The following is a 22,156-nucleotide window of genomic DNA, read 5'->3' as shown; positions in this document are numbered from 1 at the left end:
CCTTGTGAAGCACTATCGGTTAGATAAGGTTTGTTCCTTTTGGTCAGGTCAGGATAACCTGGGCAAAGTTAGCGCAGGCTGCAATAGCACCAAATGCTTCCAATGAGTAATGATAGTAATTTTCCTTACACAATAAATATTTTGGCTTTAGTGATATTTTAATACTTTTAACCATCTTTTCCAAAAGGTGCTTTCTGAGCATTTAGATGGTGAGGTGAGAAGACTGTCTGTGATGATTTTGGCACAGCAATGACTTTGGTCAGGAGTCCCCAGCCCTATCACCAACGGGGTTGGAGTGGTCGATAAGAAACTGATAACTCAACAGAATTCCCTGGACTTGTTAATAATTCTTCTATAAAAGGTGCACATTTCCCCTGTAGTGTTCAGTCACTTTTAGCATGAGGGGACTCATCCTGGCCCTGGTGTTCGCCCTTGTGGGTAAGTCTGAACTTTACTGGTACCACAGAGCCGCAACGGCCGCTGTGCTCCACAGGCACCTCCTCAGAGCCTTTCAGGGACATTCCCAGCATAATCTGCTGAAGCTTTTTTCTGACTTTGACTGTCAGCTGTTGGATTTCTTTGCCTGAGCACAGCAGCATGTAGCAAGCAGGGCTGGAGCGGGCTTGGAGTCCCAGGGGTGTGCTCCAGAAGCCCAATGCTGGCTGTCTGACTGCCATCAGCTCACTGAGTAAACGAACCACAGAGTTTGGGTTTCTTCATGCACTGTTCTCTTTCCTCCCATGCAGGGGCCCAGAAGCATGACCTTGGTAAGTACACTCCCCATATCTGCCAGTGGGTTCCTTCCCACCCCTTCTAATGCTGGGATGGTTCATGAGGCTGATAGCACAGCAGTCATAGTAAAGAAGGCATTTCTATCATTTATTTTTCAATAGAGCCTGGTTTTCGTACTGGCAAGACCTACCTGTATGACTATGAGGGCCTCATCCTTCATGGGCTGCCAGGCAAGGGGTTGGCAACAGCGGGGCTGAAGCTGATCTGCAGGCTGGAGATCAGCCATGTGTCTCACAGCGACCACCTTCTGCAGGTAACTTCCCAAGGGTATGTGAACCCATCCCTCCTCCTGCACCACTCAGCTTGGGATATAGTTCCTGATGGAAAAATAAACAAGACAGGAATACAAACCTTGCACAAAACCTTAGGGTCCTTCCAGGTGCTGAGACGACCCCACAGTCCCGGTGTCAGACTGAGTGGCTTTGCACAGGCAGCACTCTCACCCTGCAGGTCTCTGGAGGGAGGCAGAACTGCTCCAGTGCCTGAGCCCACTTACAAATCGTACTTGGATTCAGTTCCATGGAAAGACATGGCAGGCTGCTGCTTTACAGCAATGCCCTTAAGATAGTTTTAGTAAAGGCAACAATAAACTTGAGTATAAAAATTAAGAAAATTCAGGTATGAGGAATTTGTGTTTTTCAGCCCGGTCCATGACGTGAGAAAAACTCAGTGCTAAAATTCATTTGTTACAAATGAAATTCATGTCTGTCTCCATTATGTTCCTTTTGACATTCTTCAGATAGACTTCAATTCAAATGTAAAGGATTGTAATGCTCTCACTTGGCATAATGATATCAGATCTGGAAGTGCTGTTACACATAGGAAAGATTAAAACAAACATCTTAAGAAACTGTCGCAGAACAAAAGACAATAGAGAAGGGATGACTATGTGGAGAGAGCTCTAAGAAGGCGCTTTGCATTTGTCCTAGAGTTTACTGAACCTGTAACTCTGTGCATCTATTACTGAAACAGTGAGAGAGAATATCTGTTTTCAGATACGACACACTTTAAAAACAGCAGGATTTTTTTGTAGCCTCACTAAATTTGGTATAACCTCAGCAATTACAGAAAAAAAAGTCTTGAATAGGATTTACTTTAAGAGGCAAGCCACCACTGTAGCTCTGATTAAAAAAGCCCAAAATAGAGCCCTAAAACCACACCATTTCTCTCTGCGCAGAAACATGCGCCTCAGTGCAGGAGGGCAGGAGGCATGTCTGCGCGTGTGACTGTGTACGTGTGTGCATGCAGGCACATGCTTCCCACTAGGGAGCAGTCCAGGACTTGCAAGCAAGCTGTACAGCCCAATACACTTCGAGTGATGGCAGCCACTTGCAAAGCAGCTGCCAGCCCCTGCTTCCCTGCTTGCTTCTTCTTCCCCAGCAGCCCTGCCGCAGCTTTGCTGCTCTGGGACGTGCTCAACCAAGAGGCAACACCAAAACAGTCTAGGTGGCAGCTTGAGGGATGGCCTGCTGACTTGCAGGACTGAAAGGAGGACACGCTGAGGAACTGGGGAAAATAGAAGACGCCCTTTCCATACAGACCCCTGGCAGCCAGGCTTTCACTACCCAGTAAGCTTCACTGTGCTTGCTGAACTTATAGACACTGCTTGCATTACCTTATTTTTCTGGCAGAAATCCTTTAGGGAAATTTTATTTTTAAGGTGGTGTCCTAGGCGTAGTGCAAGAGTCTGAGGAGAAAAAACATCTCCGGAGTGCTCGAGAAGTGCCTGGCCATGGACTAGGAGTGTCCAATTGCACTGTTATTGCACTGTTTCAAGCTGATGGTGAACAAGATGAATGTTTTCCTGATTCTGTTCACAGATCCAATCACCAAAGCTGGAGGAATACCATGGCTTCTGGCCCGGAGACGCCTTCACTCTGTCTCCGAAGCTCACAGGGACCATAGCTGCATGTTTCAGCCAAGCCTTTAAGTTTGAATACACCGAGGGAAAAGTGGGAAGTATTTACGCCCCTGAGAACTGTCCCATCCTCTGCACTAACCTCGTGAGAGGGATTCTGAACATGATGCAGATAACCGTCAAAAAGTCACAAAATGTGTATGAACTACAAGAGGTTTGTTTCTTTCCCATTCTGATTTCACATTTATGCTCCTTTACTGTTACATAGTAGCTTGCCCATACATAACCCTTGCCTGGTAATTTTCACTGACCTATATGCTGCTGTAATGAAAGTGAAATTTCCAGTGAAATTTTGTCATGTTTTATGAACACTCACAGTCTGGGATCGAAGGCATCTGCCAGACCAGATACGTTATCCAGGATGACATCAAGAATAACCGTGCCACCATTTCCAAGAGCAAGGACCTGACGGACTGCCAGGACAGCGCGGTGCAGAGCACAGGCATGGCCTACATCCGGCCCTGCCCCACCTGCCCCATGGTAGGCTGCATGCCTGGCCAAGCTCTCTGCTGGTGTTGGCAGGGAATTTGGCTTGTCTGTAACCAGTTAATGATTTTCACTTCATATTTGTGTCTTTCTGAACCTTTAGAAAGTCAGAAACATGAAGGGCACAGTGCTGTTCACTTACAAGATGAAGTACTCTGACAGTGGAGCCTTGATGCTGTCTGCCATGTCTGAGCAAGTGTACCAGATCTCCCCCTTCAATGAGCCTGACGGGACAGCAGCCGTGGAAGCCAGGTGAGTGCAGTGAATGTCAGCAGTATGGCAAGCAATAGTGAAAGCTCTCGTCTGTCTGGTGACATTTCCAGACAATGCAGAGCAATGCACAAACCCTAGATTGCTCTGCACTGTGGCACTGCGGCTCAAGTGCTGGGCACCCTCATCCTATGGCCCTGGCTGTACATGCCCAGCTTTCATGTGATGTGACACACTGCCACTGAGGCATTTCTGTCTTTCTCTTCAAGGCAAAAACTGGTTCTGGTTGACATTAAAAGCATTCCCATAAAGGCACCAGATGCTCAACTGCAAAACCAGGGGAGTCTTCGTTATCATTTTCCAGAAGGGCTGCTCCAGATGCCAGTTCCTCTAATAAGAATCAAAAATGCAGATGTGCAGGTAGTAGAGGCTTATTTTTCACACTTTTTTCATTATTTATGATGTTTACTGGTCATTTGACCTGTGAACAGCTCTGAAAATTACTTGAGGCATGGCACCTTTCAACTTTCTGTTTTTTCATCACAGTTAAAAGAAACACTGCAACAATTAGTTCAGAATAATGAAGAAGGAGGCAGTACAGAAGCTTCAGTTAAGTTCTTACAAATGGTCCAGTTGCTTCGTGTAGTGACCCTGGATGAAATCGAGTCTGTGTGGGTGCAGTTTGCCAGTGAACCGCCGTACAGGTAACTGCACTGCTGTCAGGTGGGATTCCCAACCAGAGAAATGCTGAGCAATTCAGTAATGAGTCCTCCCCTCCCTGGCAGGCACTGGTTCATGAGCGCTGTGTGTGCCGCTGGAGCTACCGACACGTTCCAGTTCCTCAAACAAAAAATTCATGATAAGAATCTTAACATCTGGGAAGCAGCTGTGGCTCTCCCTCTCGCCTTCCATTCTGTCATGCCCAGTAAGAAAACCATAGAAGTTGCCTCAGTGAGTACAAATTATCCTCCCGCCTGCTACCCTGCCACTCATTTTGGAGGTGAATTCACACAGCTACAAGCAAAGAACGCAACGTGTTTTATTCTTATTTTGTAAAATGCAAGCTATTAACAAAAATGGAAAATAATTTAGAAAATGTTTCCAAACATTTGTTGCAAAAAAACTGTGAGGAATATTTTTAAAAACTTTCATCGTGAAATTGCTTTTGATTTCATTTTGCCAAAGTGTAGTTTAAAAAATCAGGCAGACTGAAGAATTAACACAAAGTAACCAACACCTAAAGTGCATGAATCAGAGCTGGAGCAGCTATACTTCAATCATAGCTGAATCACTAGCATTTGATTCAAATTCTGAAAATATTTATGAAAAATCCGAAGTAATTTTATTTATTTACTTTTCAGATATAAATGTTTCACTGCATACCAGCTCTAATAAATCAAAATGTTAACAACTATTATTTCTTTCTTCTGCAGACTTTTCTAACCTGTCCCCAAATTCAGAAAACACCAATGCTGCGAGTACTTGTTTACCTGGGATATGGTAGCTTGGTAAATAAATACTGTGCTCAGCCTTCATTTTGTCCTAATGAACTTCTTCAGGTAGGTGACTCTCAACTCTCATTATTTCATTAGGGGTGAAGAAATTTTTAGAATGCCTCTAATTTGCCTCTCACAATGCTGAAAGTTTGGCAACGAGGTGTTTATGTGCCTCACTCTTAGTAGTGAGTCCTTCTGGGAGAAAAATCTGAATGGCTTTACTGAGGGTTTTGCACCAGAGGTCATTTTGTTTGCTATGGCAGTGTATATTTTTATGCAGTATTGCAGGATTGCTGCCTGATGAAATTAACAAAAGTCTGCTCTGATTTCAGCCACTCCATGACCTTGCTGCTGAAGCTTCCAGCAGAAGCCATGTTGAAGACATAGCCTTGGCCCTGAAAGCTATAGGCAATGCAGGAGAGCCAGCCAGCATCAAACGCATCCAGAAATTTTTGCCAACATTTTCACTTGCTGCTGCAGAATTACCGAGCAGAATTCATGCTGATGCCGTGCTGGCCTTGAGGAAAATAGCCAGAAAAGACCCTGCAAAAGTAACTGAAATTATTATTTATGTGATTACTCTTGAGGGTGTGATTTAGGCTGCCTTAGTGATGAAGGGATGATAAAGCCATCGGATGATGTTAGGAACTCTGGGCAGATTTTATAGTAACAGGTTTTCCTCTTTCCCATGTTGCAAATCACTGATATTATCCCATCCTTGTTGACATCCTGGGAAGGTAGTTGCTTCAGCCACCATAACACTGTTGCTAACATCTCTTTCTTCCAGCTCTGTTTATTATGCACCCAGCAATATCTTTATTTTCAGTGACAGGCTCCATGCTCAATGTTTTGGGTTTTGTTCACCATTCACTGCAGATCAGACATGAACAGTTTAGGAAGCACCTCTTCCTGAGCAATCATGAGCATTGCATGCATTGAATTGCATGAGCAATTCACAGGTTGTATCTTCCTCCTCTAGGTAAGGGAGATCACTCTCCAAATTTTTATGGACAGCACACTTGCTCCTAATGTGCGCATGACGGCTTGCATTGTCCTCTTTGAAACAAAGCCTTCTCTTCCTGTTGTGGCAGCCATGGCCAGCTCACTGCTGACGGAGACCAGCTTACAAGTGGCCAGTTTCACATATTCTCACATGAAGGCGTTGGCAGTAGGTGGGATCCCACAGCTCTACAATCTGTAAGCTGATGAAGTACAATTTTTAGTTGCAAATGGTGATATAAATTTTTCTCAGTTTTCTAAGAATTTGGTCGCAGTTGACTATCTTCACATGATTTTAACTCTTTATTACTCAGATCTGCTGCTTGCAACATTGCCATTAAACTTCTGAGCCCCAGACTTGACAGGTTGAGCTATCGTTACAGCAAGGTCATTCATGCTGGTGGTTATTCCTGTGAGTATCAGATGCCCTGTTCACCACTTAGGCTTACACAGCTCAATGCTTCTACTGTGTTTCATAATTTCCACCCAAAATCCTGCTGTGGGCTGTGGGCTTAGTGCACCCTTCAAACAGAAGAAAGCACCAGAGCCTCCTAAAATGCAAAATCTTCTGAAGGTGTTCTACTACTCTTTGGGTATCTGATGGGGAAATAAGTATCTGTGCATGGATTTAGACCTCCTGCTTTGATCACTGTGATTCTTTTGTCTCTGTCCTCAAAGATCCCTTTTTGAAGTTACAAGCTTAAGGATCTGTGGGGCTGAATCCTGGCAGAGTCATTTGCTGTCTAGTACAGTATGCACCTAAGGTAGCTTAAATTCACCGGACACCTTGGAGATCCTAAAAAAAATCTTTTCTGCTTTTTGTTTGTTATAGATGTGTATAAGGCTGGTGCAATTTGGAGAGTTTATCTAATGAACAGTCCCAACTCTATGTTTCCATCTGATATAATAACAAAAGTAAGAGGATATTACGCAAATACTGCAACAGATATTGTAGAAGTAAGTATTTCATTAAAACAAGCTACAACCCAGCTACAGACAGCATTATTTGTTAATGCATGCATTGTTTGACTGTCTGTGAAGATTGATGTGGAAGGGAAAATTTATATAATGATTATAATTTTACTTGTATCTGGGCTTCTTGACAAGTGGTCTGAATACTTTCAGTATAGGCATGAAAATCTACAAGAGCAAAGGAAAGCTTATGTAGCAGAGTATTTATCTGCCTACCTAAAATCATATGACATCTGGGATGTTTTATGTAAGTACAGGGAATGAGCAGCTGAAATTAAATTTCAGGCAGCAGTGCAGCCCCAGCAGCACAAATCTCTATGTAACAGCATGCAGGCATTAACTCGCCTTCTTGGGTAAGTTTTGTAGCCTGTGCTGATCTTTGAGCTGCCCTAAAATTATCCCTGCTGACTAATTCAAAGCTAGCTCAGCACGCCCTCAGCATCTGAAGTCATAGCCAGCAGTCACCTGCCAAGTAAGCATAACCTTATAAGTGCTGTGGCTTCATGTAGTATGCATTTAGAGTTGCCTTGGTGAGTGTAATGTCAGGTACAAAGGTATTCCTGAGTTTTCTGGTACTTGAGTTGTGATGCTCCATGCTGTTTCCTACAGATAGCTCTCCAGTCACAAAGCCTAACCAATATCATCAGGAAACAGAATATTCCCTTTGCTGAATATGATACATACAAGACCCTGAAGGAACTTGGTAAAACGGTATGCCTTTATCCACCCTCCTGATTTGTTTGAATAGACAGTTCCCACCAGAACCACGGTTGCATCAGCTACCATCCTAGCCACCCCTTTGATGTTTCAGTCAGCCATCCTGTTTGGTCACAGAGAGATGCATTTAGTTAGACTGTACTTACACTGAGCACAGATGCCATCTTTTCACTCAATGTGTGTCAGCACACCATGCAAAGCTGCCCTTAATGTATAGTGCAAAAGATGATGACAATGATGTTAGGCAAAATTCATGTGGTTTGAAGTGTATGTTAAAACACAGTAAGTGGTTGCTCTTCTCTCTTAAAATGAGTAGTGAATAAGACTTTTGTTTATTAGCCCTTGGGTGTCACCCAGTACTTAAGTAGCAAAAATTACCTCACTTACCACACTTTTATGTAGGGAAACACCCACTGAAGTCAGTTAAGCAACATGAGAAAGGCCACATCAGTTCACGCCTGTAAGATGTCTACCATTTTTTTGGCTAAGGAACCATAGTCAGTATGCTTCAGATGTGATCTACTCTTTGTTAATACAATGATGTATGTTAAGAAACTGTTTCTTCCCTTTCTCCTTCACCTCTCCTTAACACTGCAGCTTCTGGGGTGGAAAGAATTGCCTCCCGAAGATCCTCTGCTGTCTGCTTACATCAAAGTGTTGGGCCAGGAGATTGCCTTCATTGACATTGACAGCAGCATCATTCAGCAAGCCATGAAGGTAGTGGCAAGGCTGTAGCCTTTTCTGTCTGTGTTGCTGAATAATTTCCCTTCCCCGACTCACCACGCCTGCTCATTTAACCCATTTCTCTGTCTTCAGAGTCTAACTGGATCATCAAGCTGGCAGCCAGCAGTGAAAAGAGCAGTGGAGGAGGCCCAGCGAGGTGTTTCAGTCCGATGGGCACTGCCAGCAGTGGTGGCCGAGCTGCAGCACGCCGTCCCCACGGTGCTGGGCCTGCCGCTGGAGCTCAGCATGTGCGGTGCCGCGCTGGCTCAGGCTGCGGCCACCGGTGAGCGTGGGGCACCTAACAGCCATTCCTTCCCAGCAGCTGCTGTTCCATCCCTTTGCTGGAATTAATTCCCTCTGTAATCTTGAGAAATGCTCTTGTGATGTGGAAATACTAGTGTCCAGGAACATCCAAAGGGGCTGGGAAATAATTATCATGCTGCACTTAGGACATATTTGTATAATTCTGTTTCAAGAGTAATGATCTTCAAATAACCATGGGAAGTATTTAAAAATGTAGAAGCACAGCTTGTGTATTAACTACTGTGTTAACTGAAAAATTGCACATCCAGCTTTTTTTTTTTCTCTGCTCATGTAATTTCACTCTGTCTTTTACAGTTGATATGCAGATGTCACCACCATTACTGGACAACTTCAGACCTTCACAGTTGTTGGAAACCAACATGGATATTCATGCTGATGTGAAGCCAAAGTATGAATGACATATATTTTCATATGTATATACACACATTCATTTATATTTACTTTGTTTGAAGTAGGTGTGTTGGTTAAGGATGTTGTTTGCCCAAATTTGGGATGGCTGTACTAGTCCTGAGCAGTGAACCTGTAAGCAAGCAACACAATCATGTGATGCTTTGTGACCCTGCAAGCCTAGCAAAGTGCACAGCGTCAAAAAGGAATGTGGTGATGTTCTGCCATTGCTGAAAATGCTCACACTTGTACCCGTTCAGTGTCTAAAGCTACTAAGCTGTAAAGACATATTTGCTTATGTATAATTTCTTTTCTTCATCACTGGAAGCTGCAAGCTGGGGAGATTTTAGGGAGAAAAGGAAAACACTTCTAGATAGAGAAAAGCAACAGCAACTGTACTAACAGTGATAATAGTAATAATGATAATAAGAATGGTGATAATAATAAGCAATTAGACAAAACTGGAAGCTAGAGGAAGATTCTGATGTTAGCTTGTCCTCAAGCAGTGCATCAGTGATAAAGCAGTGAGAGGATCCATGTTCACTTTGTTCATCAGATAAAACCTTTTACTCTCCAGTGGCACTTCAGCTTTTTTATCCTGTTACATCTTTTTAATCTGTCAGCAGTAGTTCTTGCAATAAACAGAACACTATGAAAATTCAATTCTGCATTTCAAAGATAAAAATGCATATATTAATTTGTAATTATGCATGTTTTTATTTCACACTTTCAGAGTATATTTTCATATGATTGCAATGATGGGTACTAATACACAGTACCTTCAGAGTGGTCTTGAACTTCATGCAGAGTTCAGTGCCAACACTACAATGAAATTTGATGCCAGGATAAATATGAAAGAGAAGAATGTGAAGATTGAAACCCTTCCCTGCCATCAGGAAGTTGAGCTTGCAGCTGTAAGGTACAGAAGAGTTGGCCACACATTGCTTGTTGTGTTAACTGACTGTGAGCTCTCCTTTATAAATTATGAATGTACAACTCCTTTTCAGACTCAGCTGTACTTTGGCATCCATATGAAGCATAGTATTCTCTTTTTCATTGCTCATCTCTCTCCAGTATTAAAGATGGTGGTGGTAAGCAAAATTAGAAGATGTTATTTGCTTTCTTTTTATCACCTCCACAGGAGTGAAGCTTATGCTATTTCAAGAAACATGGAAGAAGTAGATTCTGAGAAGAAGTCCCCTATTCTCCCCAACGGAGAAACGCCAACTGTCTCCAATCAGCATTTCCAGTCATCAGAAATCTTTTCAAGAGCCAGAAGCTGGGAGGTAACAAGGCCTGTACTGCAGGCAGGTAGAGAACAGACAGCTTCCCAAATCCCAAGAGAATCCCTGCAGGGAAGTGCAGAAGCCCATTCTCTGCAGTGCTCTTCAGCTTCTCAGGCCTACCGCTGGCATGGGATGGATATGTTGAACTGCTGCGGGAAGACTGTTATCTCTCCAGCAAGTCCTGGAGGTTCTCATTTGGGAGTCAGTTTGATTAGCACTGCCTGGGAAAGGCTGGCTAGGTGACCTGACCACAGCACATTTGGGGTTGGACTTGATGATCTCTGGAGGTCTCTTCCAACATCCACGATTCTATAATTTTGTGATTATGTGGTTTTGGAAGAAACCTCACTTCTTCCAATGCTTGGGTGTACAATTTTAAGCAATGTTTCCTTTCTCAGACAAGACTGTCATCATTTTCATCATTAATAACAATATAGAAAAGATCTTGAGAGCTGTAAAATATTTTACCGTGTTTTTGTTTAATGCAGCAAAGAAATATTCCTAGTGTGATATCCAGAGGACACTTGCAAGGTTCAGAAGATGAACATCATCATGGTGAAGGACAGAGGTCTTATGCACGCATCTTCTGTAGAAAATTAGCCAGTTTGGGATGTTCCGCTTGTCTCAGCCTAAAGTCACGGAATTCTGCTTTCTTAAGAAATACCTGTCTGAACAAATTAGTTGGAGAACTTGAAGCCAAAATAGTTTTGCAGCCAGGTACAGTAACAAAAACAAGCTTTTCTGTCAATCTTTTTGAATGATACTCAAATAGCACAATGCTGGAACATGAGTATCTTGACTTTAGTTCATACAGATGCTGATATTGAAAAAATACAGCTAGAGATACAAGCAGGAGCCAAAGCAGCTTCCAAAATAATTGATGCAACAAGTTCAGGACCTAAAGAAAAGAAGGAGCCATCTCTGTATGAGAATATTAAAGCTAAACTGAAGAAGATTCTAGGCATTGAGAATGTGTTCAAGGTAGGAGACTGAGTATGGAAGGTAGGAATAATTTCCCTCAAATGATGCCAAGGTGCAATGTCTGCAGCATATGGGGCAAAGAGTATTTGTATTTCCTTGAAAGGCTGTGGAGAGCAGTTTGACAGCCAGAGAAATGTTACAGAGCAAGCTGCATATAAGCTGTTCATAACTCTTTGAACTGTTTTTGGAGGTTGCAAATAAAACACGTCATCATAAGAAGTGGATTCACGATAAAGTAAAGGCTGCAGTTACAGACCTCTGGGAAGAGCCCAGTGCATCCCCACTCTCCAGTTCGTCTTCTACTGATTCCTCTGCTGAGCGTAAGGAGCCTGGAAATAAACATGAGCAAGATGAGGTGTGGCAATTTGGGAAGAAGCATGGCTCTGGCAGCAGCAGCAGCACTGGTTCTGGTAGCAGTAAGGCCTGCAGCAGCAGTAGAGAGGACAGCTCTGGAGACAAGCTCTGCAGTGTGAACAGTGAATATTTCAACCAACAGGTAATTCACTCAGACTGGATTTTTGATATTTCTGTAGTGAATGTTTTTGTACCAGTAATCAAGAAATTGTGCCAATAGAGGATGGATCAGTGAAAAACAATTTGCTGCAGCATGGACGAGGTAACCTAGTAAAGCTCTTTCCTGTTTTCAGTTCTCTGAAGCATTCCAGTTCAGAATTTCACATTCCAGAAGATTTTAGTTTAAAATGCTTTAAAATTTGCATCTTGTTTTGCTTTTTCTCCATACTCAATACTGATTTTTTAATGCATTTATCAAAAGTTATTTTTCTTCTCTTGAATCTTATTACACTTTACTCATCTTCACAGGCAGATCTACCAATTTACCAGTTTTGGTTCAAGCCAGCAGATGAACAGGTATATTTTCTGCTTATGCTATGGGCAAGGCCTATAAATGCTCTCATTAGCTTTACCGGAACTTAGGTTAGTGAGAATAAAATCATCAGAAATAAGTTCTACAATAACTTGCGGTGGTAGACAGCTAACTTCAGAGTGATTTTCTGTTGTTGCAGGACCCACCAAGGAAAGTTCAGAACAGCAGCATCAGCTCCTCTTCTTCATCATCTAGCGATGAAGGCATCTCTATACCTGTGTCTCAGGTGAGAGTCTTCATATACAAGAAGTAATTAATGTATGTTTATGATAATTGAATAGGAAAAAGTATGCTGACTCTAAGCCCTTGCCAGCACCATCTGGACTAATCTTTCCATAGACTTCATTGCTTGTCCCACTGCTTCTCTCCTTGGCCAGGTGGGCATCTCTGTCCCTCAGCTCTGGTAGTACAGGAACATCCAGGGCGGCTGCTGCCAAGCAAAGGGCTCTGAATTTGAAGGAGTCACAGGCTGCTACATGTGCAAGTAGCCCGCTCTGGACAGCATGACCTCCTCGGATCCTTCCATCAACAACTATCTCAGTTTTAAGCATTTTTAAGCAGGTGCCTAAACAATTTTTATCAGAAAGATGATTAGTGAAACTAATCATCAGCAATGCTGAGCTGGGCAGTGTTGGTTCTTTATACAACAGGGTCCTACTTCATGCTTCCTTTTTGTTATACTGAAATTATGCTACCAAAAGATTCACAATGTTATACTGTTTTACTTTTGTAGGTTGTAAGAGCTCTCTGAAAGAGCAAAACTATACACTAACTGTATTGTTTGCCTGGTGGTCTATGATGCTGTCATGTAGTTTATATGAAAAGACTTTTTGTATGGAACTTCACAAATGCTTTTTTGTTTGTGATTTGAATATAGTAATTTCAGTGCTTTGTTTACGTCTTTGATCTTTCTTCTCTACTGACTTAAGCCTGTGTTCCTGGGAGACAGCAGGCCACCAATACTGGCTGCAGTTCTTCGTGCCATCAAAAGAAATGAGCAGCCGACAGGATACCAGCTTGTGCTGTACACTGACAGACAGGCCTCCAGACTGAGGGTGCAGGTGTTTGTATCAAGCATAACAGAATCAAATAGGTGGAAACTCTGTGCTGATGCATCAGTAGTAAATTCCCATAAAGCATCGGTAGGTTTTAAATGTGATCTGCTCAAATGTAAATGAAATTTAACAATCTTAATGTGCTTTGTACACAAAATATGTATTCTCCTCTACTAGGGTACCCTTAAATGGGGTAAAGATTGCCAGGACTATAAGGTTGCTGCTCAGATTGCAACAGGACAATTTGCTGCACATCCCGCGATACAGGTGAAGTTAGAGTGGTCAAAAGTGCCTTCAAGTGTCCGAAAAACTGCCAGATGGTGAGTTTTTACTCTGTTTTTTGAAAAATTGAACTATGTCAATGTTCAGATAATTATAGAATCAATTCTGCAAATCTGAGCTGGAAAAATTTCCCTTAATCAATATGAGTTTATAATATCAGATGACAAGTCTGTTTTTTTCTGTGCACTCATTTCATCAAAACTTAGTGCTTTTTTGTTTGCAAGACAACCAACTGAAACAAAGAGGATGATGGGATTAACATAATTTCCTGTAGGCTTTTATTTTAAAGTGCTGAATTAGGAACTTGGTCTCCTGATGCTTCGTAATCAATGTAGGCTCTGAGCAGAAGCCTATATTTGGTTCTCTAGAGGAGCTTTTCTCTTACAGACTGTACAGTGTGCCTTAAGAGACTCATTTCCTAACATAGGAAATTTACTTCCAGTTTCTGAAAGTGATGTGAATATTTTGCATATGGCTTATTGCACACTAACTAGCAAGTGATGCATGACATTTAGTACAAGAAAACTGCTGTACTCAGTTTATATGTGCATCTATCCATATATGTCGATATATTATATTCATTATCTGTTGTATTCATTCATCCATTATACTTACCCACATTGCATTTTACCCACAGTAATGCAGAGACCCATATAAACCCTCATCTTTTTAACAGTGATGCCAAAATACAGGTATATATAATAATGTGGTTATGCAGGCAAAACATGTCAAAGGGGTACAAGTGATTTAGTTAACAAATGTCTTCTGAAGATGATAACTTTTTCTTAGATTGTATTACCTTGATGTGCTTTACCTGCCATTACTATAAAGGAGGAAAGCACCCAACTGACTATGCTGGAGCATAGCCACAGAATTCAGCTTTGTTCTGCCCTGAGACTATAATTCTTTTTTTTCTTTTTTTCTTTTTTTCTTTTTTTCTTTTTTTCTTTTTTTCTTTTTTAGCAATGTTTCCTGTATTTCTCTATTTGAATCCCAAGCCCATAATGTCTGAGTATAGAGATCCCTCTGTCATCTCATTTGACAATCTTAGTGCTAAGATTGACAATCCCTGCTAAAAATGACCATTGAAGGACTAAAACATTAATAACCAGTCATCTGTTTTTTAGGACTTCTGACATTTAGTTTTTATTTAACTGGAGTTCACTTTTTAACTGTGTAAGTCTTTAAAACCAGTTAGCTGTACTTTTCTTCTCATATCATGCTGCTGTTCAGTCTCTTGAAGGCTGTTTCACCCATTAACACTGTTAAAATCTTCCCATCCCTCTTCCCGTTCAAAACACCATGTGTTAGAAACCCTGCTACATGATGTGTATCTAACAGAGAGTACATATCGCTATAGGGGCTGTTTTAGTCTGAATGAATGATAAAGAATCTTTTCAAGGATGGATGGTTTCAATCACTTACTTCCTTTCTTTTCCAGGTTGTACACATATTTTCCAGGAGCTGCATATATGCTGGGCTACTCCCAAAAGCAGCAGCGTGGTCCTTCTCACCAGGCAGCCATGGTGATGGCTCTGACGTCTCCAAGAACTTGCGATGTGGTCTTGAAGCTACCTGAGGTAACTATTTCCAACATCTTTTGTCCAGAAGCACTAAGTACTTATGGAATTGAGGGTTAATAGCTTTTTTAACTCACCATCTAAAAAAAAAAAATTACTTATTGATCCATAAAGAAGCTTCCCCATCAAGAAGGCATTGTGTTCACATAGATGATTCCATTATGAAAGTGTCTTAAAAAGTTTCTCTTTCTCTCAAGTAGTGTGTAAACACATGAAATAAGAAAGAGGCTATAATACCTTAATCATATTGATAACACCTTAGCAATTACTGACTAAGGAGTCTACTCCTCCAAAACTCTTCAGGAGGAAGGCAGGTTTTGCTGTGCCTTCAGAGAGATAATGAAAACAGGCTGTAGAGAACCTTGACAGCCCAACAATAGCCCTCAACATATAGGCAAGAAAAAGGTGTTCATCTCAGATAAGCAAACCATTTGGACTGTGAGCATGATAAACAACTCATGAAAAACTCGTGAATTGATAACTTAATTTATAACACTGCTATTCTATTGATAGCAGATGTGTCAAGCTACAAAAATATTTTGTGCTGTAGAGAGAGGACTTGATTTATTTTAAGCTCTGACCTAAATCTAGGTTCTAATTTAGATTTCAGTAAGTACAGGTTTGAATGCTATAAGAAAATTCTATTTCATCTCCACATTGCATATGACATTTGCATTCATTCATGTTTGTTTTCTGACTGATTTTCAGCTCACAGTTTACAGCAGAGCCATCAGGCTTCCCCTGCCACTCCCTTCAAGTTCAGATACACCAACCTCAACATTTCCATCCTCTGACTGGAATGTCTTTTACCAAGCAGCCTTTTCCATCATTGAAAACCTTAAAGGTCAGCAATTAGCTATCTGCACAAGTATTTAGATCTTCAACAATCAGCTGGACTTCACTTGGAAGTAATTCTGTCTGAAATGAAAATCTATGAGGCTGCAAAGATGTGAAGAAAAATAAAGTTGTGTTGGCAAATGTTCAATTCTGTGCCAAACAGCAACAGTACATCTCTACAGTACATCTATTTAAACTTCACTACAGATATTTATTGTACCAGGAGGAAAAGCATTTAAAAATTTATGAGAAAGATGTTTAAGTGGATTCTGTTTTGGTGTGCTCCACTTGAATAGTACTGTTACACAGCAGCTAAACCAGCTTCAAAAATGCACCCATTACTTTCACTTCTTGAAGGTGAAATTTGAAAAATTATTTTTTTGTCAATGCCTCTAAGAGACATATAGGTTAAATTTTAAATTGAAAGGCCTTACACCAAAATTGGTCTGCTAATTAAAATTGATGTAAAATAGTTTTTAATTGGAGCAAGTAGAATTTCCAGAGTACAATTACAGTGAAAAAGGAAAAAATCTAGTATGGTGTTTTGTTGGTTGTTTTTTCTTCTCCCCATTTTCTTACCATTTCTACTCCTGATTATGTCTCAATATACATAACAACAACAATTGTCACTGAATTTACTCTTCTGCTAGTGATATGTGAATTGTTAACAACAGTCAAGATGTTCTTTTGACTACAACAAAGTTACCAAAGTGGCCAAAAGGCCACACACAGAGAGCTGCACCCATTCTGAGCAGAATTTCTCTCTCGGTGACTGAATTGTGAATGGGTCCCTGTGCTGATTGTGGACTGACTACGTTTTGATTTGCAAATTCAAAAATTAATCTGAAGGAATCATTTTTCTTTTACGTGGAAGTAGGTAAAACCAGAAAGTGTTCAACAGTAAAACAATAAAAACGATACACCAATCTAAAATAGAATAACTGTCTTAAATATACAAAATGTTTACTTTTGTGGGTTTTTTTTTCAGCTCGTTGTTCAGTTTCCCAAAATATGATAACAACCTTCAATGGAGTTGAGTTTAATTATTCAATGCCTGCAAATTGCTACCACATCTTGGCTCAGGATTGTAGTCCAGAATTGAAGTTCCTGGTGATGATAAAAAGACTTGAAGAATCTACTGACCTTACAGCAATAAGTGTCAGACTTGCCAGCCAGTAAGTAACTGCAAATGTAATGACAGATTGATGTCAAGCTGATGATGCTGTAAATGTGAAGACCAGGTTGTTTGGGCAGATCAGTACTAGCATAAAACTCATGGAAAAATTACTGACATCAGTGGAAAGATTTCTAGGAATGTCACTGAGGATTGGGATTGTGCTTCTCCTTTGAAAAGTCCTTTGTTTCTGAAACACACTGTCTGAAACTCTTCATTAGTTTGTTAGTATTTAACTGTCTTATTTCTTAGTAATTAGGTAGAAACATAAACTATAAATCCAAGAGACTACTGTAATAATTTAGTCTGAACTCCTGTGCTAAACCAATAACTAGGACTAGTTAATGTCTGCAGTCATCTCATCAGTAATGTTGAGAAGTGAGTGTTAAATAGTGCCAGCCCCAGTACCCACCCCTGGGGAACCTGGCTCATCACTGGTCTCCACCTGGACACTGAGTCCAGGTTGCCTGCAACTGCTTGAGGGCAACTGCTTGAGGGCAAACACCTAGACAGCTCCTTATCCAGTGAGTGCTACAGCCATCACATCCATGTCCCTTCAACTCAGAGACAAGGATGTTGTGTGGAACACTGCCAAAGGCTTTGCACAATTCCAGGTAGATTATGTCAGTTGTTCCTCCCTTATCCACCAGTACTGTAACCCTGTCATAGAAGGCCACCAAATCTGTCAGGTGTGATTTGCTCTTAATGAAGCCATGGTGTCCCCAATTGCCTCTCTGTTTTCTACATGCCTTATCATAGTTTCCAGGAAGATCTGCTCTGCAATCTTGCCACACACACAGAGATGAGACTGACTGGCCTGTAGTTCTCCTAGTGTTTACTTTTTCCCTTAATGGACACACAATTTTCCAAATCTATTTGAAACTAACTTAAGACAAGCTTTGTTTCATCTTGAAACAGCGATGGGCACTTTTTTAAAAATATAATCTGATTAAATCTAAAATCTAAGAAGTGTGGAATTATGCATACCAAAGTCATCACAGGGAATAATCTTCAAAGTGCATATATAAACTTTGATCTGTATGGTTTAAAATTATCTGAAAATAGTCTGCCTAGCTGTGCCATAATGTTAGAGAAACAGAGAGAAACTAGTATTCCCTGCATTGTTTTGCCAAAAAACAGAAGGACGCTTGCTGTATTAACCAAATTTTTTTGTGATAAAGACATTCCTTGTCACTGCATTATTCCTGACTGGTTTTGGTTGTTTTTTTTTTTTTTACAAGTGTACTGATGTGTTTTTGATGTGTCTGTGCATCAGGCTTCATTAGAACAAACACTGCTCTCAAGAATATACTACAATGCACAGGCTATTCAATCTGTAAGAGTTTTTAATTGATGTAAGGAGGTCATTCTTCCTCTGAAATGCAAAGCACCTCCAATTTATATGAACATAAGAGGGGCTATAGTGTTTTGCAGCAAGGATCCATGTAGTCTGGTGTCTGACTGCCTGAACTATGGCCACAAGCAGACACTCAGAACTCCACGAGACCAGGGAAAGAGCTTTTGTGAGCAGTCCCCCTGGAATACTTTCCTAGGTTCTCTTAACTTTCCTCACAAAAGGTAGCAGGTAATTCTTCTCAGAGTGATTCAAGCATCCTGCAGTGTTGGTTCTACCAGGATTAGAAACTGTGAACTGAATGGTGAGAAGCATTTATTTACACTCATTTTCTTTACTTAAAGTGAGGTTGACATGTATGTTTCCAATGGACTAATCCAGCTGAAGATTAATGGTGTTCAAACCCCAACAGATGTTCCATACACATCTAAGTCTGGTAGGAGACTCACCTTTATATTTTGTTTAATCTTTTCTGCTCTTTTGAAAAATTACATGATCTTGCAAACCCCTCTCAAGATAGAGATCATTCTATTACGAGAAACAATTAGATGATTTCATTATAACTTCATCCTGACTTTCACTGGAGTGATAGGAAAGATGGGCAAAGAAACAGATGCCAATCCTGTGTATCTGTAAACAATGTAGTGCAAGGCTACGGTCCCTTGTGATGTCCACAGAGACTCACAGAATGGGCAACCAGATCTTCCCCAGCCCTACCCACTGACTGCAGTAAGGCCCCAAGAATTTGACCTGTGGTTAAGGTTGGATCCTAAAATACTAACCTCTCATTTTGCTCATTTGTTGCAGGTCTGCTGATAAGCAGTGAAAAGGAAGGCTTGTCATTAAAAGCCCCTGAATATGGTGTAGAAAAACTATACTATGATGGACATAAACTTGAGGTATTTTTTTATTATTATTTTCGAAGGATTTATTTTTAGAAGAAAAACACCTAAGAGTGTCTTTTCTTTATTTCCACAAAGATTCAGGTTGCTTTCTGGATGGTTGGAAAAACATGTGGTATTTGTGGAAAATATGATGCTGAGAAGAAAAGGGAGTATCAAACGCCCAGCGGATATTTAGCTAAAGATGCAGTGAGTTTTGCTCAGTCCTGGGTCATCTCAGAAGACAGATGTACTGGAGGTATTTAGATTCCATCATTACTGCTTACTAATTAAATAGTCACATGAGTAACTGTAAGATTTACATACCTAATTTATGTTATCATATTATTTTTGTCATTACTCTTCTTGCAATGAATGGAAAGTTAAAAATATTTTTTTCCTGAGTTTGGCAGTTTACTGCAAAATCTGGATTTGTTGCATTCTTGTGTAACTTCTTCCACATTACCAAACTAGTTGAAATGTGTGTGTTCTAGATATAATTATAAACCTAAATCTCCCTAAGTTGATAAATTAAAATGAAGGCGAGGTAGTTTGACTGTTGACAAAAGATAGGGTGTCTGTCCATAACAGTTGTGGGGTTTTTGTTTCCTTCTTTCTTTCTTTTTTTTTTTTTTTAATTTCCACTATGTTATTTCAAGCTTTTAAATCCCATTAAAAGATATACACATATCTTGTTCTGGCTAAAAACACAGAGGGAACCTGAGGTGGGAAATAATTATTTTAATTTACTCAGGGTAAAGGTGGAATTAATCTGAAAATTTCAGCCTGTGAATGACTGTTCTTCCCATTTAGCTCCTGTACAAAAACATCAGCATGAGCGTAACTGGACACAGTAGGGTATGCTGCATTTTGTACGGGAACCAACTCTGCGGGCAAGCTGTGGCGTTTTTGGAACATATCCTTCCATCAGTCTCCCTTGAGGACACTGGTCTAGGCATGCTCAGCCATGGCAAGGCTGTGATGACAGACACAGTGCAGAAGTGGATGTATGGATGTGTAGGAGCCACAACAAAACTTAAGTGCTGTCACAGTTTGGGTAAAGCTTAGTGTCAGCTGAGCAAGGTTTTCACAAGTGTCTATCTTTTCTGATTTCTTCACCTGTGCCTGTGGTGGGGATTGTATCCCAAATGCCCCATTCTCTCACAGAGTTTGTCAGAAAACAGCCTTCCCTTCAATGAGAGTAGTTTTATATATCTTGTGTCCCTCAATATGTTCACTGGTCTTAATTGTTGTTAATACTACATATTGAATTCAAAACAGTTATTCTTAGAAATTCTCTAGTTTATTTAAAAGAATTCATGTTTTATAGCTTGCAAGCTGCAGAGGAAGTTTGTCAAAATTGAGAAGCCAGTTGCATTTGACAGAAAGGCCTCAAAATGCTTTTCCATTGAGCCAGTTTTACACTGTGCAGAAGGCTGTTCAGCAACCAGGACTGTTCCTGTCTCTGTTGGTTTCCACTGTGTACCATCTGGTGAGTATACAAACTCTGTACTTGTGCAACATGTGACAGTGCGTGTGTTAGAGTGCAATTCCTCAGGCTCAAAGGAGACCTTGCTGTTCTCTACAACTTCTCAAAGGAGGTTGTGGTGAAGTGGGGATCAGCCTCTTCTCCCATATAACTAGTGATGATGAGAGGTAAAGGCCTTAAGCTGCATCAGCAGAGATTCAGAATGGATAGTAGGAAAAAATTATTCTCTGAAAGAGTAGTGATGCATTGGCACAAGCTGCCCAGGGAGGTGGTGGAGTCATTGTCCCTGAAGGTGTTCAGAAACCATGTAGATGTGGCACTGAGGGACATGGATTAGTGGGTGTGGAGGGGATGGTTTGATGGTTGGATTTCAGAATATTGGAGGTCTTTTCCAATCTCAATGTTTCTATGATTCTATGATTCCTACCCTTATGCTGCTCCCTACTCCTCCTCATCACCACAGTGAAATACAGAGCCATAGCCCGCCTTAAGGCTCCATGGGATACAGATACACAAGCTCAGTTTGTGTGTATAGGAGAAAAAGCTCAGTCTCAGGCAGTCTCAGGCATCTCATTTCACCCTCTCTGGATAAAAAATGAGGATGTAATATTTCAAAATGCTTGCACACCAGCAAATAAGCCTTATTAGCAAGCATCTTAGCTAGAATTCATGCTACCTAAATATAAATGATCAAAGAAGTGAACTTACTTTTGTAACAATTACATCAATTCAACAGTGAAACACACTGATCACACAAGCAGGAGCCTACTCTTGCTTTCAGGACTTTTTGTGGGGAGCTATACCTACACACTCATTTTGGGATGAACTTCCATGCCGTTTATGTAACACCACGTCACATGCACGCTGATGTGAAAAGCTGTGAACCTTTCAGGTTGATAGTAGTTAGCACTGAGTACCTCGACGTATTAAAAAACCCCTCACGTGGCTCCTTTCTCCTCTCATTTACAGACTCCACACTCGAGCTGGAGGAGGAGCAGGCGAGGTTAGACCAGAAGTCTGAGGACTTGGTGAGCAGCGTCGATGCCCACACGGCGTGCTCCTGTGCCCAGCAGCCGTGCGCAGCGTGACGCTCCGTATCACGCGATGCATAACGTTTGCTATCAGCGTTAGCGCTCACTGCGGAACTGCGGACACAACCGTGTTGGCCGGCAAAGCCGAGGCCGAGCCTGCTTCACACTACGCTGTTTTCCTCCGCAGTTATTTTCAGCTCCTCACAATAACTGCGGATTCCCTTAAGCCGGTTTCATCTTTTAATAAAACACTGCTCTTTAAAAGCACCTCAATGGAGATTATCATTTCCTCCTGC

General features: G+C 41.1%; 1 protein-coding gene across 1 annotated transcript; it reads left to right on the top strand.

Moving 5' to 3' along the window:
- Window positions 1–398: 398 nt before the first annotated feature.
- Window positions 399–21,917, top strand: LOC306946507 (vitellogenin-2-like; the record flags this gene model as incomplete). The annotated part of the gene is made up of 35 exons (XM_079535553.1): window positions 399–438; window positions 747–767; window positions 894–1,045; window positions 2,613–2,864; window positions 3,029–3,190; window positions 3,300–3,448; window positions 3,676–3,826; window positions 3,953–4,110; window positions 4,192–4,357; window positions 4,840–4,965; window positions 5,235–5,453; window positions 5,882–6,099; window positions 6,216–6,313; window positions 6,734–6,858; window positions 7,483–7,584; window positions 8,188–8,307; window positions 8,407–8,596; window positions 8,932–9,025; window positions 9,758–9,943; window positions 10,166–10,310; window positions 10,799–11,027; window positions 11,116–11,291; window positions 11,482–11,787; window positions 12,114–12,161; window positions 12,317–12,403; window positions 13,107–13,319; window positions 13,410–13,552; window positions 14,956–15,094; window positions 15,803–15,938; window positions 16,920–17,106; window positions 18,804–18,895; window positions 19,267–19,358; window positions 19,440–19,599; window positions 20,671–20,832; window positions 21,799–21,917. 35 exons carry the CDS (start codon window positions 399–401, stop codon window positions 21,915–21,917), a joined length of 5,163 nt encoding a protein of 1,720 aa, XP_079391679.1.
- Window positions 21,918–22,156: the final 239 nt, after the last annotated feature.

This window comes from Tetrao urogallus (genome assembly GCF_951394365.1).
Source record: "Tetrao urogallus genome assembly, chromosome: 5".
NCBI classification, from domain to species: Eukaryota; Metazoa; Chordata; class Aves; order Galliformes; family Phasianidae; genus Tetrao; species Tetrao urogallus.
The sequence above is the reverse complement of the archived record's forward strand: the minus strand, read 5'-3'. Positions and strand labels throughout refer to the sequence as shown.